The sequence below is a fragment of the Hemitrygon akajei genome, chromosome 22, assembly GCF_048418815.1.
Source record: "Hemitrygon akajei chromosome 22, sHemAka1.3, whole genome shotgun sequence".
Taxonomy (NCBI): domain Eukaryota; kingdom Metazoa; phylum Chordata; class Chondrichthyes; order Myliobatiformes; family Dasyatidae; genus Hemitrygon; species Hemitrygon akajei.
Window position 1 is genome coordinate 37,805,033 of NC_133145.1, and position 20,295 is coordinate 37,825,327.

The window sequence follows — 20,295 nt, forward strand, 5'->3', positions numbered from 1 at the left end:
GTTTGGGTTTCTTGCTTTGTGGCTGCCTGTAAACAATCAGATCTCAAAGTTGTATAATGTATACGTTCTTTAATAATAGATGTACTTAAATTTGAATCTTGAATCCTGCACAAGGATTCCCAAGTCCTTTTGCACCCCTGAGTTTTGAATTTTGCTCCTTGCTTAGAAAGTAATTTACAGCTTTATTCCTTCTATCAAAGTACATGACCATAGACTTTTCTACACTATGTTCCACCTGCCACTTCTTTGCCTATTTTCCTAATTTGTCTGTCCTTCTGCAGACTTGAAGGTTGTTGATTAGTACTGAGGAGATGATGGTTTTGGGTATTGACCTGTAATCAATCAGCAGTAGCCTGACATAGGTATTGTCCAGATGGTCCAAGGCCAAGTGGAGAGTTAGTGAGATTGCATCTCTGTGGACCTATTGTAATGGTAGTCAAATTGCAGTGGGTCCACATTCTTGCTTAGGCAAGAATTAATTCTAGCCGTGACCAATCTCTCAAAGCACTTCATCACAGTACCTGTGTTTGTAACAGGGTGATAGTCATGTAGGCAGCTCACCCTGTTCTTCGTGGGCATTGGTATGGTTGATGCCCTTTTGAAGCAGATTGAAACAAATGACTGTAGCAGTGAGAGAGTGAAGATGTCTTTGAACACTCCAGCCAGTTGGTTGGCGCAGGTTTTCTGCGCCCTACCAGGTACACCATCGTCACCTGAAAAGATCTTTTTGGGAAGGTTTGCTCCACCTTATCTTCCATCACTTCAATTGTTTGGAACATTCCATATTTACCTATCATGCTGAACGCTGAAGTGGTCAATAATCTCCATAGTGTAAAAAGAGCAAAAGATGTGGTGGAAGCCCAAAGGGTGCTTGTTAACATAAATACCGTATGCTTGAATGAATACTTCTTTGTAGTTAGTCACTATTGAGTGATGAATCTCGTAATTGGCATGGGTTAGGCTTTCTTCTTGACACTAAACAGAATGCTCACCATAGTGCTTGAAAACAGGAAATATTCCATTCCAATGATATCAAGTTTGGATTCTTGTCTGTGAGGGTTGATATCACAGGTATTCTTCCAATGCGTACTTCTAATTTTCATGACTCTGTGCTCTCTCCAGAATACAAATAACATCCATGCTCCCAAAAGGAATGGAAAAATAAACAAATATTATATCAGTATCATGTTCTTTGGGAAAATGAGCAAGATGCTAAAACTTTAAAAGATAATAACATTGTATATTTAAACTGCATTAAACCTAAGTTCCCATGACCTGTAATTTTAACTAAGTGTGGCGCTGATAAGTTAAATTGTTTTGATAACCTCTACATTACATTTCTGACAGCTCCATTTTACTGGAGAATCTAATTCTTGCTAAAAACCGAAATAGAGCTTGCAAAATCCCTAATTGTTTCAAATACTAAGTTAATCTTAAAATTATTTTCATTTTATTGTTCCTGATGTTAAGCAGCTGACAGAGTAAGTATAAATCTTGTCCTAAATTAACAAAAACAAGGAAAGGTAGCTGTTGCTTTAGCTTTGCATTGTTCTTTAACAGGTTGAACCTAATCTTATTTCTAAATTTAAAAAATGTTAAATGTAATGTCCATAGTTAATTAGGAAACTATTCAGAGTTTTCTTCTTTTCCAATGCACAATACACTTAAAATTAAATTGATGATTTTTTTCCTCTTTAAGTTTGTAGTCATGCAGAAAATAAGCCAAATTGAAATTTGCTGCCAACAGGACATTATAATAGAGCAACTTAAAATGTCTCACTCTACGACCAATGCATTTTCTGAGGAGTGACCACTGCAAAAATTCTAAGAAGCTGCTGATCTGTTTCCACATTCTCAATCTTTAAGTGATTGCATATCCGCAGCAGACTGCAAGAGACCAAAAGATTTGAGATCAATGGAAATTTTACCATGCTCACTGTATTTATTCCTCTCTTTCTTTATATGTTTTAACAACTTTTGAGAACAGTAAGCCATTTTGCTATGGAAAATATAGTGTATTTATTTTCTGTGCATTTACTACATAATGGCCCATGCACTGTTTGATATTTCCATATAAATCTGACTGAATTGAGTGACACTTATACAGAATTTGTACTAAAGGCTCAAAAATAACAGCGGGCTTTCACACTTCTGTTTTGATTTGCAGATGCCGGATAAGAGTGATTGACACATTTGGCACAGAGCCAGCTTACAATTTTGATGATTATGCAAATCTCCGTGGTTATCGAACAAACTGGGGCCACTGGAATCTGAACCCAAAACAGTACATGACTATGTTCCGTAAGTAATTATTGGATTAAACTCTTTAGAAAAGCGTAACTTTCCATATCTGACCAATGGAACTCTTCAATACAAATCATAAACACAAGAGATTTTGCAGATGCTGGAAATTCAGAGTAAAATACACAAAATGCTGAGGAACTCAACAGGTCAGGCAACATCTAGGGAGAGGAATAATCCCTCACCATATATGCTGCCTGGCCTGCTGAGTTCTTCCAGCATTTTGTGTGTGTAACTCCTGCAGCAAGTTCATTTATAATCCATTCTAAACATACTTCCTTCATTTTAAATTTCATATGCTGTTCTATCGTCTGTTGATGTGTCATAATGAAAACTATACAGTCTCTTGTTCAAACAAGTCTAATTCATTGAATTTATAGGTAACCTGAACATTCATATATTACCAGATTTTTCTTTTAATAACCTCTGGCAACGCAAAATCATTTATTTATGTACAAATACAAGTTACTAGCCCAGCTTTTGAAGAACATTATGTTTAAAAGACCATCATCTCCAACTGATAACTAAATTTTGTGGAAGTATTTATGTAGAAATAAGTGAGCTGCATAGCATATAAATTTGCAGAAAGTTTCCTTAAGAACATATTTTTTCACTTCAGAGATATTTCTCATTCTCAAATTTAAACATCAGTAACACTTATAAAATTAGTCTTTGACAGTCCTGAAGACCGAGTTGATTTATAATGCTGCTAAAACAACTGGTATTGTGGTTTTTCCACTTGTTTTGCAAAAGGAAAACATTTTCAAAGAAAATGGGTTGGATTCTGTTGATGGTGAAAATAAAACTTCATTGCTAATTTCTTAAACAGAAACAATCTGCCACTGCAGCGGTTCCCAGCCTGGGGACCATGAACCCCTCCGTTAATTGTCGGGGTCCATGGCATAAAAGAGATTGAAAGCCCCTGCTGTACTGCCATTTTGCAATTTTACTGATTTCCTTTACTCCAAAGGCAGTGTGAAAAAACTGAGGGATTTTGGGGCCCACGGATCTCGCAAAGCTGACATGCAAGTTGATTGGATGGTTAAGAAGGCCTGTGGTGTGTTGGCCTTCATTAGTTGAGGGACTGAGTTCAAGAGTCACAATGGTTTATGTTGAACAGTTTATTTTAAAAGTTTGGATACACACTGTCCATAACAGCTCTCATGATCTTCCGTAATTCCCCACTACCTGTGGCAGTGTATGTGTGGAGGTCACAGCCCTAGGGATGGCAGGAGAAAGAGAGTATCCCTGAAAGGGTAAACTGAGATCAGTAAGGTAAATCCGTTTTTAGAGAACTGAATGATTGATAGATTAATGGTCAGTTAGATTAATAAAACAGTGAAAATAAAAGGGATATGCAAACGGTGTGAAATACTGGTGAGCGCTGTTGCTGATTCTGCTGGAAACAAAAGAAAATCTGCAGATGCTGGAAATCCGAGCAACAAATACAAAATGCTGGAGGAACTCAGCAGGCCAGGCAGCGACTAGGAAAAGGGTACAGTCCTAGATGCTCCCTGGCCTGCTGAGTTCCTCCAGCACTTTGTGTGCGTTGCTAGGATTCTGCTGGAAGTGCAATTTGTACCTGGAGCCCCAGAAAGTGGCCAAGGTGCTAACTGAGTACATAAGATGGTCTATTGACAAGTTTGCGGACAACACAAAAATTGATGGAATTATGATTAACTCAAAATGTTGTCAAAAGATACAGTGGAATATATTATGGATAATTTGAAATTTGGGGCAAAGAATTTTCTGATGGTATTTAATACAGACAGGCGCATTGATGTACAGAAGAATTTTGTGTGCAAGCCAATAGCTCCATGAAAACGGGAATACAAGTAAATCAGATGATAATGAAGATGCGGAGCAATGCTAGCTTCATAAGTTGTTGCATTGAATATAAGAAATTGAATAAGAGAGTTCGCAAATAATGTCTTAAATCACATTTGGAGTTAGACTACACTTAGAATATTGTGTCCAGTTCTAGTCTCCACACTGTAGAAAGGATATGAAGGCTTTGAAGAGGGCACAAAGAGGTTCACCAGGATGTTGCCTGGAATGTAAAGAATTGGTTATAAAGTGAACTTGAAAAACTTGGATTTTTTTCACTGGAGGAGAAGAGGATGAAGGTGGACATGATTGATGTATATAACATTATTAGAGGCACAGATAGGTTAGATTTCAAAATATTTTTTTCCTCAGGATGGAAATGTCGAATACTAAAGGGCATAAGTTTAAAGAGAGTGGGAGAAAGATTATGAACAAAATGTTTTTGCACAGATATGATAGCAACATTTAAATGCATGAAAAAGGATCTAGTGCTTTCCTGATGTATATGATGAATAAACTCACCTCGGATTTCCAGCCAGGTATGCGTATCAATTATAACCAACATTTCAATGTCAAACTGTGCCACCTTCATCAGGGATGATGCCTGGGCATGCCTAGTCCAGTGATTCATACCCTCGTTGTCCATCCCCCCTGATTGGTTACTCCTCATCCTATCAGGTCTCCCACCTTGTTTATAATTGAATTCCAGTCCTTATTTAGAGCGGGATCTTTGTCTTTGTTAAAATTCTTTTCCTCTAGTTTGCTTTCAATGGCTTCCTTCATCGAGCAGTCCCAAAAGCCATTGGCACAGCACAACAGTTTTGTGCCGTCGAAGTCAATCCTACGGCCATTGCGAATGCAGTGTTTTCCCTCCGCCGATTTCTCTGGGTAACCCCAAATGGATACACCTCCTGTGCTCCTTGATGCGGGTTTCCACTGGAGAAGTCAGTGGTAGCAGAACACTGCTATCGGAATGACTTTGATGGCACAAAACTACTGCACCGCGCCAATGGCTTTTGGGACCTGGTGGTAAAGGAAGCCATTAAAATAAAACTAGAAGGAAAGAATTTTAATAAAGACAAAGATTTCAATCTAAGTAAGAACTGCAATTCAATTGTAAACAAGATGGGAGTTCAGAAACCTGATTGGATGAGGACTAACCAATCAGGAGGGATGAACTCTGTGGGTATAAATACCACTGGACTAGACATACCCAGGTATCATCCTTGATGAAGATGGCAGAGTTTGTCATTGAAACATTGGTTACAATCGATACCTGTACCTGGCTGGAAGGCTGAGAAGAGTTTATTCATTTAAGAAGCATTTTACAGGCTCATGAGCAAACAGGAACTAGAGGGATATGGGGCCTTGTCACAGACAGATTAGTTTAATTCAGATTACCATCATGGACAAAAATCCTGTTCCTGTGCTGTACTATTCCTATGTCACTCAGTTAGTGTGGTGAACTACATATACCTGTCTGGACACGCCCCCTGCTGACTGCTCCTGTGGCTCCTCCCACAGACCCCGGTATAAAGGCGATTGAGGCCTGAGCCCGGCCTGTCAGTCTCCAGGATGTAGTATGATGGTCAACCACTGCTTGTTCCTTCTTCCAGTCAATAAAAGCCGATATCTCGCCTTTACGTCTCAGAGAGAGTTATTGATGGTGCATCAGTTAGTCACTCCCATATGAGAGGAGTTCACGTATTGTACGTACAATCAGTTATCAATAAAGTTCAGCTGAATTATCTGCATGCTGTCGGGCTAGTGTGCTCTGTATTCTCCCTCAATAATATTAAGAGCATTTGCTTTATTGCTTCTCATCTGGACAGACTTTGTAAGATGAGGAAATACCATATGTGCTTGGAAGGTATGGATATCCAGTTTTAATTGCATGGGTGTCTGTTAATATAGACACTCTTCAGTTCTAGGTAAATATTGGGCAGTATGAGATTAATTATGAGAAAGGCTGATGTTACTGAAGAGAATAGGTATTTGAAATAGATTTCACAAACTCCATTCCATATATATCATATTATATTTCATATATGTATGATATATTCAATAATTGTAAATAACTTGTCCTCTGTTAGTCCCACACCTAGCTTCAATGATCATAATGTTTAAAAGAGAATCTTTTGAAGTCATCAAGAGCAATGTAGCAAGTGTGAAAGCATGATGAAAATGTGAACCAAACATCATTGGGTACAGACACGAGAAAATTAAAAATAGAAAGACAAATTATTAAAAGAATAATTCTCCTGCAAGCAGCAGTTTTGCTGGAAAAATATTTTCTTCCATTGTTATGGGAAATTTGATTGAGAAATTGGTCTGTATAATATCCAGATATGCAAATACATTACAGCTCCGTTACATTGAATTGATTAATGTACTGTACATTTGCATAATCTAATGAGAAAAGATTTTAAAATTTACTTACTAATCGCCTGGAGATTCAATAGGGACTGCATATTAATAAAAACTGGATAAAATAAACTTATGATTTTGTCCAGTGTTCCAACAATCAACTTTGTTGTTATCTAAAAGTATGCAAGATGTAAATCCAAGTTTACATATTTTTTATTATCTTTTTATTTTGCAATACCTCAATTCTGTAGGAAAAGCTGAAGTATTATTTTATAATAATTTACATTGCTAGTACCCTGCAGCTGCAGAGGCAGAATAGGTACATGGAATTACTGATGTTGGATGTTGTTATTATTAGAACAATTGTTTCATTTAAACTGTACTGAGTATTTTATGCCACTTTAATGGTTGGCTGAATTATGAGCTCCACCTACCAACTGAATGAGCCATAAACAGCAAAATGTACAAAGTAAAAGAAATATCAGGAAAATATGACTCAATTTGCTTTTGAAAATAAGTAATATCAAAAAAAGACATGAGCCGAGAAATTGGATCACATGTTGCCCATTTTATTGGAGTAATACAAAATCTAGTTTGAGTTCAACTGGAGCAGATCTCTCCAAATATTTGCTACAGGATTTTACCTGAGAAATCGTAGGCAGTACTCTATTGCTGGAGGTCACATCAGCATCCCTGGCAATCAAAGCAGAGAAGGTCTTGTGATAAGAGGCAACGACGTAGCCATTTGCTAAGCACCTACTCTTACAGAACCTTCAAAGACACACACTATAGCAAGGCCTCACTTTTGGTACACAGGTTCAGATTTTCCAAATCTATCATGAATGGGACATGGGAAGACCTTTGGCCAAACTTTTCGTGGAGATCAATGTCATATTGCTCTCAGTTTAATTGCTACAGGGTCATGCCAATCAGCTGCTGCAGGCTTGTCACCATTTCTCCCAAATTGCTGCACATTCCCTCATTAAAAATGAACTTGGGCATTGAATTTGTGATGAAATAATTCTATTTACTTTTATTTCAGTGAGCTTCAGTTAGTAAGTCAGGCATTGGGGTTTCTCTGTTTTGCTAACTTCCCACAAGCGCAGGCAGCAACTAATTGAAGTCAAGTGTCTATAAAGGCTTCCCTTAGTAATGCAGACCTTCTTATGTGCAGGAACAGCTTCCACTCCCTCGAAGTGTAGGAGGTTGTAGGTCAAAAGATGAATATTAGAGTTCTGGAAGGACAAGTGATTCCCTCGCTTTAAGGCCATGCACGCTGCAGCAAATATTCAAACTGTAGGAATAGATCCTAAGTACAAGAGCTGCCCTCTACTCACTTGGTTCCTCACAATAACCACAGCATTAAGTTCACTGCTGAGACAACAGCATTTGGCCTCTTTATCAACAATGATGAGTTGGCGTACGGAGTGCAGGTAGAGCAGCTTGTGGACTGGTGCAAACACAGCAACTTGAATCTGAACATAGATAAGACTAAAGAGATTATTGTGGACTTCTGGAAGGCACAGACTGATCACTGCATGTCAATGGTTCCTCTGTGGAAAGAGTCTGGAGCACCAAGATTTTTGGAGTGTACATCACGTTTTCGTAGCTGGTCCCTCAACACCACCTCTTTAGTCAAGAAAGCACAGCAGTGCCTCCACTTCAGAAGGAGACTGAACTGAGCAATGATTCCCATCGCCATTGTAACCACATACTACCGGAACACCATCAAGAGTGCCCCGACCAGCTATATCACCATCACAAGACCCTGCAGTGGATTACGAGGACTGCTGAGAGAATCATCAAGATCTCTCTCCCCACCCCACTGCCCAACACCATCTAGGGCATGCACCAGAAGCACTGTGTGCACAGATCTCTCAGCTTTGTCAAGGATCCCTCCCATCCATCCCACAATCCCTTTGACCTCTTACTGTCAGGCAGAGGGTACCATGGTGTAAGAACAAAGACTGTTTTGGCTGGGTAACAGTGCTTCCCCCAGTCTGTGAGACTATTGAACACCTTGCTACCACCCAGTACACATCATTTATGACAGTAATACCTGTTGTATAGTTAGCTATATGCTATATATGCACTTTATGTCAACTTGTACATTTACAGAATACTTCTCAATTTCTTAATATTATTACTGGTTTAATATCATTTTTGTGCTGTATGTGATATATGTATTGTGTTTTGCATCCTGGTCCTTGAGGAATGTTGTTTAGCTGTATACATGTCTGGTTGAATGACAATAAACCTGATCTTAACTCACTATCTAATCACAGCAATCGAGAGTTGGTGCAATGTTAGCCAACTGTATATAACAGATTAATGAGTGAATAGCTACTCCATTTAGCCTTGTTACAATATCTTTGTATTTCTGATTTTAAAAAGTAATTTTTGTTGAGTTTCTACACTGTAAAATAAGCAATGGTGTGTAGGTCATGAGATCTCTTTCAGTTTTGCTCCATGTGTGAGGATTCTCATTTCTGGAGGAGATAAATGTTGCCATTCCTGCCCTTCCTTATGATGTATTTCCTTGTCCTCTTGATTCACAAGGTCTTCTTCCTTCATTCATCCTGTTGATCAGGAATTACATTTCCCTTTGGGTGACAGTGGCAGATATATCCCTCTTCCTTGCAGCCCTGACTCCTCTACAGCAGAGTAGTCTATGCATGCTTCTGTGGAATGGGACTAAGGACTTACTACGTTTCTCTTTGAAAGCTGGGTAGTATTGCGTTGGGAGAAGTGTAAAATTAGGGGAGATGCCATCAGGAATTTTGCCGGAAACGCACACAAAATACTGGATGAACTCAGGAGGCCAGCCAGTATCTATGGAAAAGAGTATAGCTGACGTTTCAGGCCGAGACCCTTCAGCAGGACTGGGTAAAAAAATGAGTCAGAGTAAGAAGGTGGAGGAAGGGGAGGAAGAAACACAAGGTGATGGGTAAAACTGAGAGAGGGCAGGGGTGAAGTAAAGAGCTGGGAAGTTAATAGATGAAAGAGATATAGGGCTGGAGAAAGGGTAAACTTATAGTAGAGGACTAAAGGCATGGAAGAAAGAAAAGGGGGAAGAACACCAGAGGGAGGTGATGGGCAGGTAAGGAGATAAGATAAGAGAGGAAAAAATGGGAATGGGAAATGGTGAAGGGGGCCATTAACAGAAGTTAATTTTACAAGTCTCATTTTACTCAGAGAGTGGTAGCTCTGTGAACGAGCCTCCAGTAGAAGTGGTAGAGGCAGGTTTGATTTTGTCATTTTTTAAAAATTGGATAGGTATATGGGCAGGAAAGGAATGGAGGGTTATGGGCTGAGCGCAGGTAGGTGGGACTAGGTGAGAGTAAGCATTCGGCACGGACTAGAAGGACCGAGATGGCCTGTTTCCGTGCTGTAATTGTTATATGGTTATAAGAGTTTGTTCCTAGGGGAAACCATGCTAGCTTTATTTCAAGCAGCATCTTGGCTAAATTGATGTCCGCTAAATCAGCACTAAAGCCGTCCATGCCTTGATAAATTTAAAACGGATGTAATTGAATTTGCAATTATCTAAGCTTACAGTATGGTAACAAACTAATCAGCCTGGCAAAACCTTGTCAGTAACTACCCACCTCAGGAATTGTAGGATTATCTCTTTAATACTGTCAGGTGGCTACCTGCCGTGAAACATCATAGCTACGAAAAACAGTCCTTGCAATTTCAATGCTAATCACCACTGACAATTATCCAAATCAATACATTTTTTATGATAGCTACCTATAGGTGGAGCCACAGAACGTGGACTTCATTTTAAATGGACATTTCTTGTCTGTATTTACCATGAAGAAAATCATGGAAGCTCAGGAATTCAGGAAAGAGAATAGTGAACATAGAAAAAGAATAGGTACCAGAATGTTTAAGCACATAAAGCTGGATTTAATCCCCGGTACCTAACCAAGTGAATCCCAGAATGATGTCAGAAATAAGAACTGAAATTGCAGTACCCCTTGCAGTGGTTTTTATATCTTACTTATCTATGGTTGAGGTATCATAAAACTGGAAGGCAGCCAATGTTTATTTAAAAAGGTTTGTGAGGACATAGCATGGAACTGCAGGCTCGCGAGCCTAACATCAAAGATGGAGAACATTCTGAGAGTCAGAATCTGTCTGTATTTGGAAAGGCAAGGACTGACTAGAGATTGTCAGCATAGTTTATTTTTTGTGTGGGAAATCATGTTTCATGAATTTGATTGAGTTTTATTAAGAGTTGACCAGGAGGACTGACAAGGGAGGGTGTAGATCTTGGATTGGGTAGGGTGGTAGATTTTAGGCAATTCGCTTGGCAAGATTCCACTTGGTAGATTAGTCTTGAAGGTGAGGTCACATTGGTTCCAGGGTAAGCAAACTAAGTGAATGCATAATTCTAAACTTGCTGGAGTTTAGAAGAATGAGGGGGTATCAAATAAAATAAAATCAATCAAATCAAACTTAATTATCATTCAAACCATACATGGATAGAGTTGAACAAGACAGTGTTCCTCTGGGTCCCAGACCACTAACATACATTCAACATAATGAGAGAGAGAAAAATAAACATTCACATCGTTACGCAAGAAGACACATGTATAGTCAAAGTCATTGAGCAACGTGCAAATTCATGGTAGAGCTCCCAGAAATCCAACCTGTCATTTCACTGATCAAACACTGGAGGGCAGCACTGACAGAAGCGGCCAGCTCCCAACAGAGAATGATCTCCACGCTACAATGCCTTCAGCGTCATCTCACCTGGACTGCAGCAGCAGGCAAGCCCACGGATTGAGGCCTAGTCCTTGCTACAACCAAAGCTACGCTGCTGCCTCGTCGCCTATTGCATCACCAAACAAGAGAAGCAGGCCCGCGGCATCTTAAATTATCATTGTCCAAAAGGTTCTTGTGATCACAAGAGAAACGTTCAAGCCAGTCACTCATGGTTACACTGAATGCTGCGTTCATGCTCCAACTCCCATCTCTTTGAATAGCAGGCAGCAGCACGGTCTGCACCCAGGTCAGCTTCTCCAAACCTTTTCCGACCTGTCCGCCAGCTTCCACTTCTTGAGCCCAACCACTCACTTCACCTTCTCCCGGCCGACTGCTGCATTACCTTCTCTAGCCTGACTGCCACCTTCTCCTTCTCCAACCCAGCCGCTGGCTTCTCCTTCTCCAAATTGTCCTTTGGCCCTTCTGACACCCTGGCCAGCTGCTCCAAACAACAAGAAACTCACTGACACAGTAGGCCTGCTGTGCCTGTTGTTTTTGGAGTCCAATATAGTCTTATGATCATAAAAAAACACATTTTAAAAAGTAAATTGCTCATTTGGTTACCACCCCCACTCAGAGGCCGCTGCATTTGAACATGCAGAAGGATACATCTCATTGAAACCTATTAATATTGAAAGGCTTAGGTACAGTAGACATGGAGAGGATGTTGCTGGTAGTGGGGTAGTCTAGGACCAGAGAGCACAGCCTTAGAATACAAGTATGTCCCTCTTGAACAGAAATGATGAAGAATTTCTTTAGCCAGAGGCTGGTAAATCTGTGGAATTCATTGCCATGGGCAGCTGTGGAAGCCAAGTCATTGGGTTTAAAACTGAAGCTGATATGTTCCAGATTAGTAAGGGTGTCAAAGGTTATGGGGAGAAGGCAGGAGAATTGGTTTGAGGATAAAAATCAGCCATGATGGAATGGTGGAACAGAGTTGATGGGCTGAATGGCCTGATTCTGTTCCTATGTTTTATGGTCTTATAAAATTGGTAGATATGGCAAATGGCTTCGTGGAGGTAATAAGTTTAAGGTGAGAGGGGAAAGGTTTATAAGGGACCTAAGAGACAAGTTTTTTCTCACAGAGATGGTCACTATATGAACTGAGCTGCCAGAAGAAGTGATAGAGGCAGGTACAATTACACCATTTAAAAGACTTTTAGACAACCACATAAATAAGCAAAGTTTAGAAGGATGTGGGCCAAGTGCAGCCAAATGAGACCAGCTCTGAAAGATATCTTGGTTGGCATGGACATTGGGCCAAAGGGCCTATCTGCATTACCTTAATACAATAATGATGTTATCTGGAAACAGTTTAAAGGCTGGCTTTATTTGTGCATCTCTCAGTGATTGCTAACTTAACTCTATATCCCCTGACATCTTTCGTAGCTCCTAACCTTCACCGGTCATCTCCAATAGCTTGTATGTATCCTTGAAATTCAAGAAAAAGTAAGCAGATCAGGTACTACTGTTATCAATACATTATTCGATTTCTTTGAAATAGCCTTAGTAGGGCTGATATGCTGGGGAAGTAAGAATTCCCAGCAGTATCATGAGCCCAAAGCAGTGGTTGTTACCTTTGTGGTACACTGCTGGTCTCCTCATGGGCCCAATTAGTGGTTGCTAGCTCTATGACACACTGGTGGTGTCCCCATTGAGTTCAATGAGGCAGCGCAAACTTCCCAGGCTTCTCACCTCTTTGGGGCCTGTGCCAATATTAAAATGGAAAATCCAGACGCTAAGCTGTTTTCTTGTTCTTAACTATCCATGGTAGGTGAGCTGCTACGATCTTGGACTGATTAGCACAAAAATGGCTTAAAGCTGAACGTCACTGAGAGTCAATTAATTATTTTTGAACTCCTTTTAAGAATGATGGAGAGAATTGTGGAATTTAGCCAACATTCCATGAAATATAATCTTGAAAATGTTCAAGGATTGGACTGTACTCAAAATTCTGTCCGTGTACAATCTACAGCATCTTGATTTACTTTTTCTTTTTGAGGCATACCACTGATCTAGGCATTCTTCTGGAACTGTGTAAACAAATTCTATTGTGGTATACCTTATGTGGTTCTTTAGAAAATGTTTTTACCGTGGCAACAGTCTATCTATCAACATTTAGATATCGAAGAAATTGTTAGGAATACATTTTCTTATAAGATCCAAGTTCTATCAGTCTAAATTGCCGGAGATGATGACGTTTAGCAGACATAGCTAAGATGATATTTATTCACAAGACATCAATTACAATATGGTCATTCATATCTGCAGATCAAATCTTTTTGTTAACTTAGATCAATTATCATATCAAACAGTTCCATTATTTTCTTCCAAAGTCTTATCCCTTTCATTTTTGTTTTTGCATAAAATATTGTATTTTATCTTTAGTATTCTTTCTTATCTACTGATGTTTGTGATTGTGATGCAGTTATTTTCTCAGTCTATGTGTTTCATTGTTTTCACCTGTGGTGTTTTTGTAGCTTAATATTTGTTCATTTTTTTTCTCCTTTTCAATTTGGCTGTATCATTAGCACTTTCATTCTCCATGGTTATTCAATATAACAGGTGATTGAACAGCATATTCATAATGGAAGTGGATATTAGAATCAATTGGGGAGCCATTCATTTTGAAGGAAATCCAACACTCTGTGACAATATGTATATATAAACTGCCCTATCTTCATGGATTTTTAACGTGTGTTGTTTGTTTTCTATTCTAAACTAGATCTGTCAGAATTGTTTATTTACTGAAGCTGTCAGCACTATAAATCTTTACAAAATTTGTGGTTCATAGGGAAAAATCAACATGATAGAAAGGATGAGCAACTATTGTAACGTCAAGACTTATATCTTTGCTGTAACAATATTGATTTAAGAACAGTTTTACTGTCTTCCAGTGTTAATAAGGAGCTGATCCTCCATAACAACCAAAGCGGATTGATAGTTGGTTCTATTTAATTGTTAAAGCAGTGAAAATGCCTTGGAGCTGTTAGTGAATCCCTCTGTCAGAACCTCGTAAATCCACACACAAACTTCCTCACAGCCAAAACCAGGTACAAACCCTTTCCTCCTTAGCCATACCCTAAGGTTAAAGTTCACCATTGGATCAAGTCATCATTGACAGAACAGATTTTGGGTTTGGGTCCCTGTTAGCAAACTAAAGTCAAGCCACTGTGTAAAATGTATGTGATATTGGTATGATCACCTGAGTATTGATTTCATAATGGATCTTAATTGAATATTGTGTGCTGATCATATTATTGAGTCAAATCCCATGGAACAGTTCTGCCTGAAAATATGACAATGTGGGTAAGATAGAGTAACACATTGCTCTTTACTAATATAATCCCTGGAATAAATTCAAGATGAATTATTCAGCTATTTCATACTGTTAGTTTTTTTTACCATCTCCATCTGCACGTACTTATTAAACAAATATATATTTTTCTTTCTTATTATTTTATTATGTTTATTTGTATTATTTACAGAAATGCATTTTCATAAACATAAAATACCAACAGTAATTGCAGAATATAATTACTAACTGTGATTTTGAAAGCAGTACCACAGGAAGAGGTTCCAGTGCATTAAAAGATGAAACGGTGGCTCTTATTCTGTATGTACAGTATACGGCTAGCAGATTACAAACAAAAGCACCTGACGTTGAATAATGCTGATGAAATTCTAATCTAGCTAATATTTATTCTGAGAATGATGGGCAAAAAGATTAATTTTGGACTGCATCCTTCCATGTATGTTGCCAAGAAATTGGGGCTATCATTGGGAAGATGATGTGAATTTATTTTGACTAATTTGAGTCGTCCTTTTGTTCATAACAGGATTAGTTTAAAAGCGAGAACTAGGAAACAATAAGTTAACTTGCATAAGTATGGTGTTAGTTAGATGCTAGGAGATACTTCTTTTCATATGCACTCATCAACATGATGAATTAGTGACTAGCACATGATATTAGCTTTGGTAGCCTGAAAGCTTTTTAAAAAAGAGCTGGACATTTTCCTGGGGATGATCAACATATAGAAAGCAAGAGAAAATCTGCAGATGCTGGAAACCCAATCGACACACACAAAATGCTGGAGGAACTCAGCAGGTCAGGTAGCATCCATGCAAAAGATTGCAGTTGACATTTTGGCCCGAGATCCTTCAGCAGGACTGGTGAAAAATTATGAGGAATCTGAGTTAAAACGTGGGGGGAGGGGAGGGAGAAGCACAAGGTGATAGGTGAAACCGAGAGGGCGAGGGGTGAAGCAAAGAGCTGGCAAGTTGATTGGTGAAAGAGATGTAAGGCTGGAGAAGGGGAATAGGGCTAGGAGAGGACAGAAGGCATGGAAAAAAGAAAAGGAAGGAGCACCAAAAGGAGGCAATGGGTAGGCAAGGAGATAAGGTGAGAGAGGGCAAAGGGCATGGGGAATGGTGGAGGGGGACATTACTGGAAGTTTGAGAAATCAATGTTCATGCTATCAGGTTGGAGACTACCCAAACAGAAATAAGCTGTTGTTCCTACAACCTGAGTGTGGCTTCATCGCGACAGTAGATTAGGCCATGAATAGACATGTCTTGATGGGAAGTAGCAGGTTGGAGGACCAACACTTGACATTCCATCTGAGTTGCCCCCAATCTGATGGCATGAACATCAATTTCTCAAAATTCTGGTAATGACACCTTGCCCCCACCATTCCCCATCCCCTTTTCCCTCTCTCACCTCGTCTCCTTGCCTGCCCATCACCTCCCTCTCGTACTCCTCCCCACTTTTCTTTCTTACATGGCCTTCTTTCCTCTCCTATCAGATTCCCCTTTCTCCAGCCCTGTATCTCTTTCACCAATCAACTTCCCAGCTCTTTGCTTCAGCCCTCTCCCCCCCCACCCAGTTTCACCTATCACCTTGTATATCTCCCTTCCCTTCCCTTCCCTTCCCTTCCCCACCTATTAACTCTGACTCCTCATCTTTTTTTCCCCAGTCCTGCTGAAGGGTCTCAGCCTGAAATATCAACAAGTAGAAGATGGGATATCTTTGAGGAATGCACCATCAAGCAATAATCAGGGACTCAGATCCACTGGGAATCAGGGAATATGAGGAACCAAAAAAAGACAAGCATTTAATAAATCTTTGGTCAAACTTTGAAGAAAATGATTATTAAGTAAGCATGTATTCGTGATTGTTTCAATAAAAATGTAGTGTGCACTTATTAATAAGGTCCTGAGTGAAATGTGTTCTGAAATGAGTGAAATACTTTTGGCTAAGTGACTACCTCATATCGAATGAGTACAAAAGCTTCAGTAAATTCATTCGCTGTCATACATTGTCACTTTGTCACTAACATATGTAAGTGTAGAAACTGAATGTAAAAAGTAAAGTCACCATCTGAGGAGCAAAGTTGTTTGACCATGATGTCTCATGTTTGACTTATCTGGACAAGTTATGAAATTTCCTCCTCTTTGAATCAATTTTCATGCCATTGCATTGCAATCCCTTATGGAGATGGTCCTTGTGGGCTGCTTTCCATCTCTTGCACAAAGCAAATCCCTCCATTTTTCAATTGCGTCCACCAGGGCTCTTGCATCTTTGAAAACACTGGAGACTTCTCCTTGTTGCATTTTCAAACATGTTTCTTACTTTAGTGCATTTGGCGATGATGGAAAATCCCCTCTGAGGCCAACACTGTTTGCTACTCAGTAAACATTTGCCAGGTCTTTGATCTAAAAATCAGAAGTCTGAAATGTACTGGAGACCCTCAGCAGGTCCGTCTTATGTGGGAACAGAAACAGTGTTAATGTTTCAGATCAAAGTCCCTTCATTTGAATTGGGAAACAAAGAAAACATGTTTGTTTTAAATTGCAGGGAGGGTGTCATGGGGATGAATAGGACAACGGGATTATTTCTGCTAGGATGAAGCCAGGGTTGCTGTGAGGATAAACTGCTGATGAAGCCATCTGGTAGAATGATTAAAGTTAAATTAGAGAGAGATGAAACAACAGGGTTTATAAAAGCTGTGTGATACAATCCAGAGCTGCAGGAAGTGCTCAATAGTGGAGAGAGAGAGAAGAAAAACGTTAATATAAGAGGGAGATAATTTACAGTGGAACTGTTCAGTTCTGATACAAACAGAGAAGGTATCTACCTAAACTCTGGCAGTTTATTGTTGTGTTCTGTGTCATTCTGCTGAGCATTGTGGGCAGGCAATGTTGGCATTGGAATGTGTGGCAACACTTGCAGACTGCCCTCAGCACACCCACAGACTGTGTTGGTTATTAATGCAAATAATGCATTTTGTTTAAACAAAGAAAGCCTACAGCGCTATACAAGCCCTTCATCCCACAAAGCAGTGCCGAGAAAGTCCTTACTATCGAAATTACCTAGGGTTACCCATAGCCCTCTATTTTTCTAAGCTCCATGTACCTATCCAGGAGTCTCTTAAATGACCCTGTTGTATCCGCCTCCACCACTGTTGCCGGCAGCCCATTCCACACACTCACCACTCTCCGCGTAAAAAACTTACCCCTGACATCTCTGTACCTGCTTCCAAGCACCTTAAAACTGTGCCCTCTCATGTTAGCCATTTCAGCCCTGGGAAAAAGACTCTGACTATCCACACAATCAATGCCTCTCATCATTTTATACACCTCTATCAGGTCGCCTCTCATCCTCCGTGGCTCCAGGGAGAAAAGGCCGAGTATTTCCCTGTATGTTTCAAAGTATTTTTGATAAATAAGTGAATCTGAATCCAAAATTAATCAGAATCGGTATTTGTTGAATTCATTGTTGGTTTCTATGTGCCCAGGATGGAAGTTGCAATGCAGTTCCTCAAGTTTGTGCTGTGCCTCAAGCAGTTAGGTCAGAAGGGGAATGTGATTGAGAATTCAAGTCACAGGCAGCGGGAGTGTTCTATAAAACAGTCATCCTGTCTGCACCTGGCCTCTCCATTGTAGAAGAGATCACATTGTGATCAAGAATTCTATTTAGATCAGGACTAGCCATTGCTGCTTGCCATTTCAGTTCTTTTCTTTACATTTGTATATTCTGGCCTGCTTGCCACTGATCAGTAGGCCAGAGTATACTGTAAATATATATATATATATATATATCACCCAAACATCACCTTTGAACATTATAGTGACAAATGAGCTTAACTGTCCATTCAATGGCTGTCCATCATAGTTAAAGTTATTTACATTAATTCCACTTTCCAAGTGCTGGCCCTTATCTTCTCAAATATTAATTCCTCATCCAACTATTAATTATCACTGAATCATGGCTGAAGGATGGTCGTAGTTGGGAGCTGAATGTCCACGGTTACACGTTATATCAGAGGGATAGGAAGGAGAGCAGCTGGGGTGGTGTGGCTCTACTGGTAAAGAATGGGATCAAATCAATAGAAAGATGTGACATCGGATCGGAGGATGTTAAATCCTTGTGGTTTGAGTTAAGAAACTGCAAGGATAAAAGGACATTAATGGCAGTTATATATAGGCCTCCCAACAGTGACTGGGAGGTGGACCACAGATTACAGCAGGAATTAGAAAAGGTGAGTCAAAAGAGTAATGTTACGGTAGTCATGAGAGATTTTAACATGCAGGTCGATTGGGGTTGGTAATGGATCTCAAGAGAGTGAGTTTGTTGAATGGATAAGAGATAGCTTTTTAGAGTAGTTTGTCACTGAATTAACTACAGGATCAGCTATACTTGATGGGGTGTTTTGTAATGAACCAGAGGCAATTAGGGAGCTTAGATAAAAGCACCCTTAGGAACCAGCGATCACAATATGATTGAGATCAACTTGAAATTTGATAGGGAGAAAGTAAGTCAGATGTAGCAGTGTTTCAGTGGAGTAAGGGAAATTAGAGCAGTATGAGAGAGGAGCTGGCCAAAGTAAATTGGAAGGAGCTGCTGGCAGGGATGTCAGCAGAGCAGCACTGGTGTGCGTTTCAGGGAAAAATGAGAAAGGTGCAAGAGATATGTATTCCAAAAATGAAGAAATACTCAAATGGTAAAATAGTACAACCATGGCTGACAAGGGAAGTCAAAGCTATTGTAAAAGCCAAAGAAAGGGCATACAACAAAACAAAAGTTAGCACAAAGATAGAAGACTGGGAAGTTTTTAAAAAATCTACAGAGAGCAAGTAAAAAAATCATTAGATTAAAGGATTAAATATGAAAGCAAACTAGCAAATAATATTAAAGTAGATAGTAAAAGTTTTGTTCAAGTATGCTAAAAATAAAAAAGAAACAAGAATGGACATAAAAAATGCTAGAAAATGAGGCAGGAGAAATAATAATGGGAGACAAGGAGATGGCTGATGAACTAAACGTGTATTTTGCATCAGTCTTCACTGTGGAAGACACTAGCAGTGTGCCTGATGTTGTAGTGTGTGAAGGAAGAGAAGTGGGTGCAGTTACTGTTACAAGAGAGAAGGTGCTCAAAAAGCTGAAAGACCTATATGTATATAAGTCACCCGGATGAGAGGAACTGCACCCTAGGGTTCTGAAAGAGTTAGCGTTAGAGATTGTGGTGGCATTAGAAATGATCTTTCAAAAATAATCAGACTCTGGCATGGTCACTCCACTCTTTAAGAAAGGAGGAAGGCAGCAGAAAGGAAATTATAGACCAGTTAGCCTGACCTCAGTGTTTGGAAAGATGTCAGAGTCAATTGTTAAGGATGAGGTGATGGAGCACTTGGTGACACAGGACAAGATAGTAAAAAGTCAGCATGGTTCCCTTCAGGGAAAATCCTGCCTGACAAACTTTTTAGAATTCTTTGAGAAGATTACAAATAGGATAGATAAAGGGGATGCAGTAGATGTTGTATATTTGGACTTTCAGAAGGCCTTTGACAAGGTGCACATATGAGGCTGCTTACCAAGTTAAGAGCCCATGGTATTACAGGAAAGGTTTTAAAATGGTTAGAGCATTGGCTGATTGGTAGGAGGTAGCAAATGGGAATAAAAGGATCATTTTCTGTTTGGCTGCCAGTGACTAATGGTGTTCTGCAGGGGTCAGTGTTGGGACCACT

The 20,295-nt window shown here is 39.6% G+C and overlaps 1 protein-coding gene across 3 annotated transcripts in view; it reads left to right on the plus strand.

Moving 5' to 3' along the window:
- LOC140714637 (alpha-1,6-mannosylglycoprotein 6-beta-N-acetylglucosaminyltransferase B) overlaps positions 1-20,295 on the plus strand; it is an 888,843-nt gene that overhangs the window by 734,396 nt on the left and 134,152 nt on the right. For all 3 annotated transcript variants that reach the window (XM_073026014.1, XM_073026016.1, XM_073026015.1), the window contains exon 10: positions 2,168-2,301. In XM_073026014.1, the coding sequence (XP_072882115.1) occupies positions 2,168-2,301 (134 nt within the window). The remainder of the gene's footprint in view (positions 1-2,167; positions 2,302-20,295) is intronic.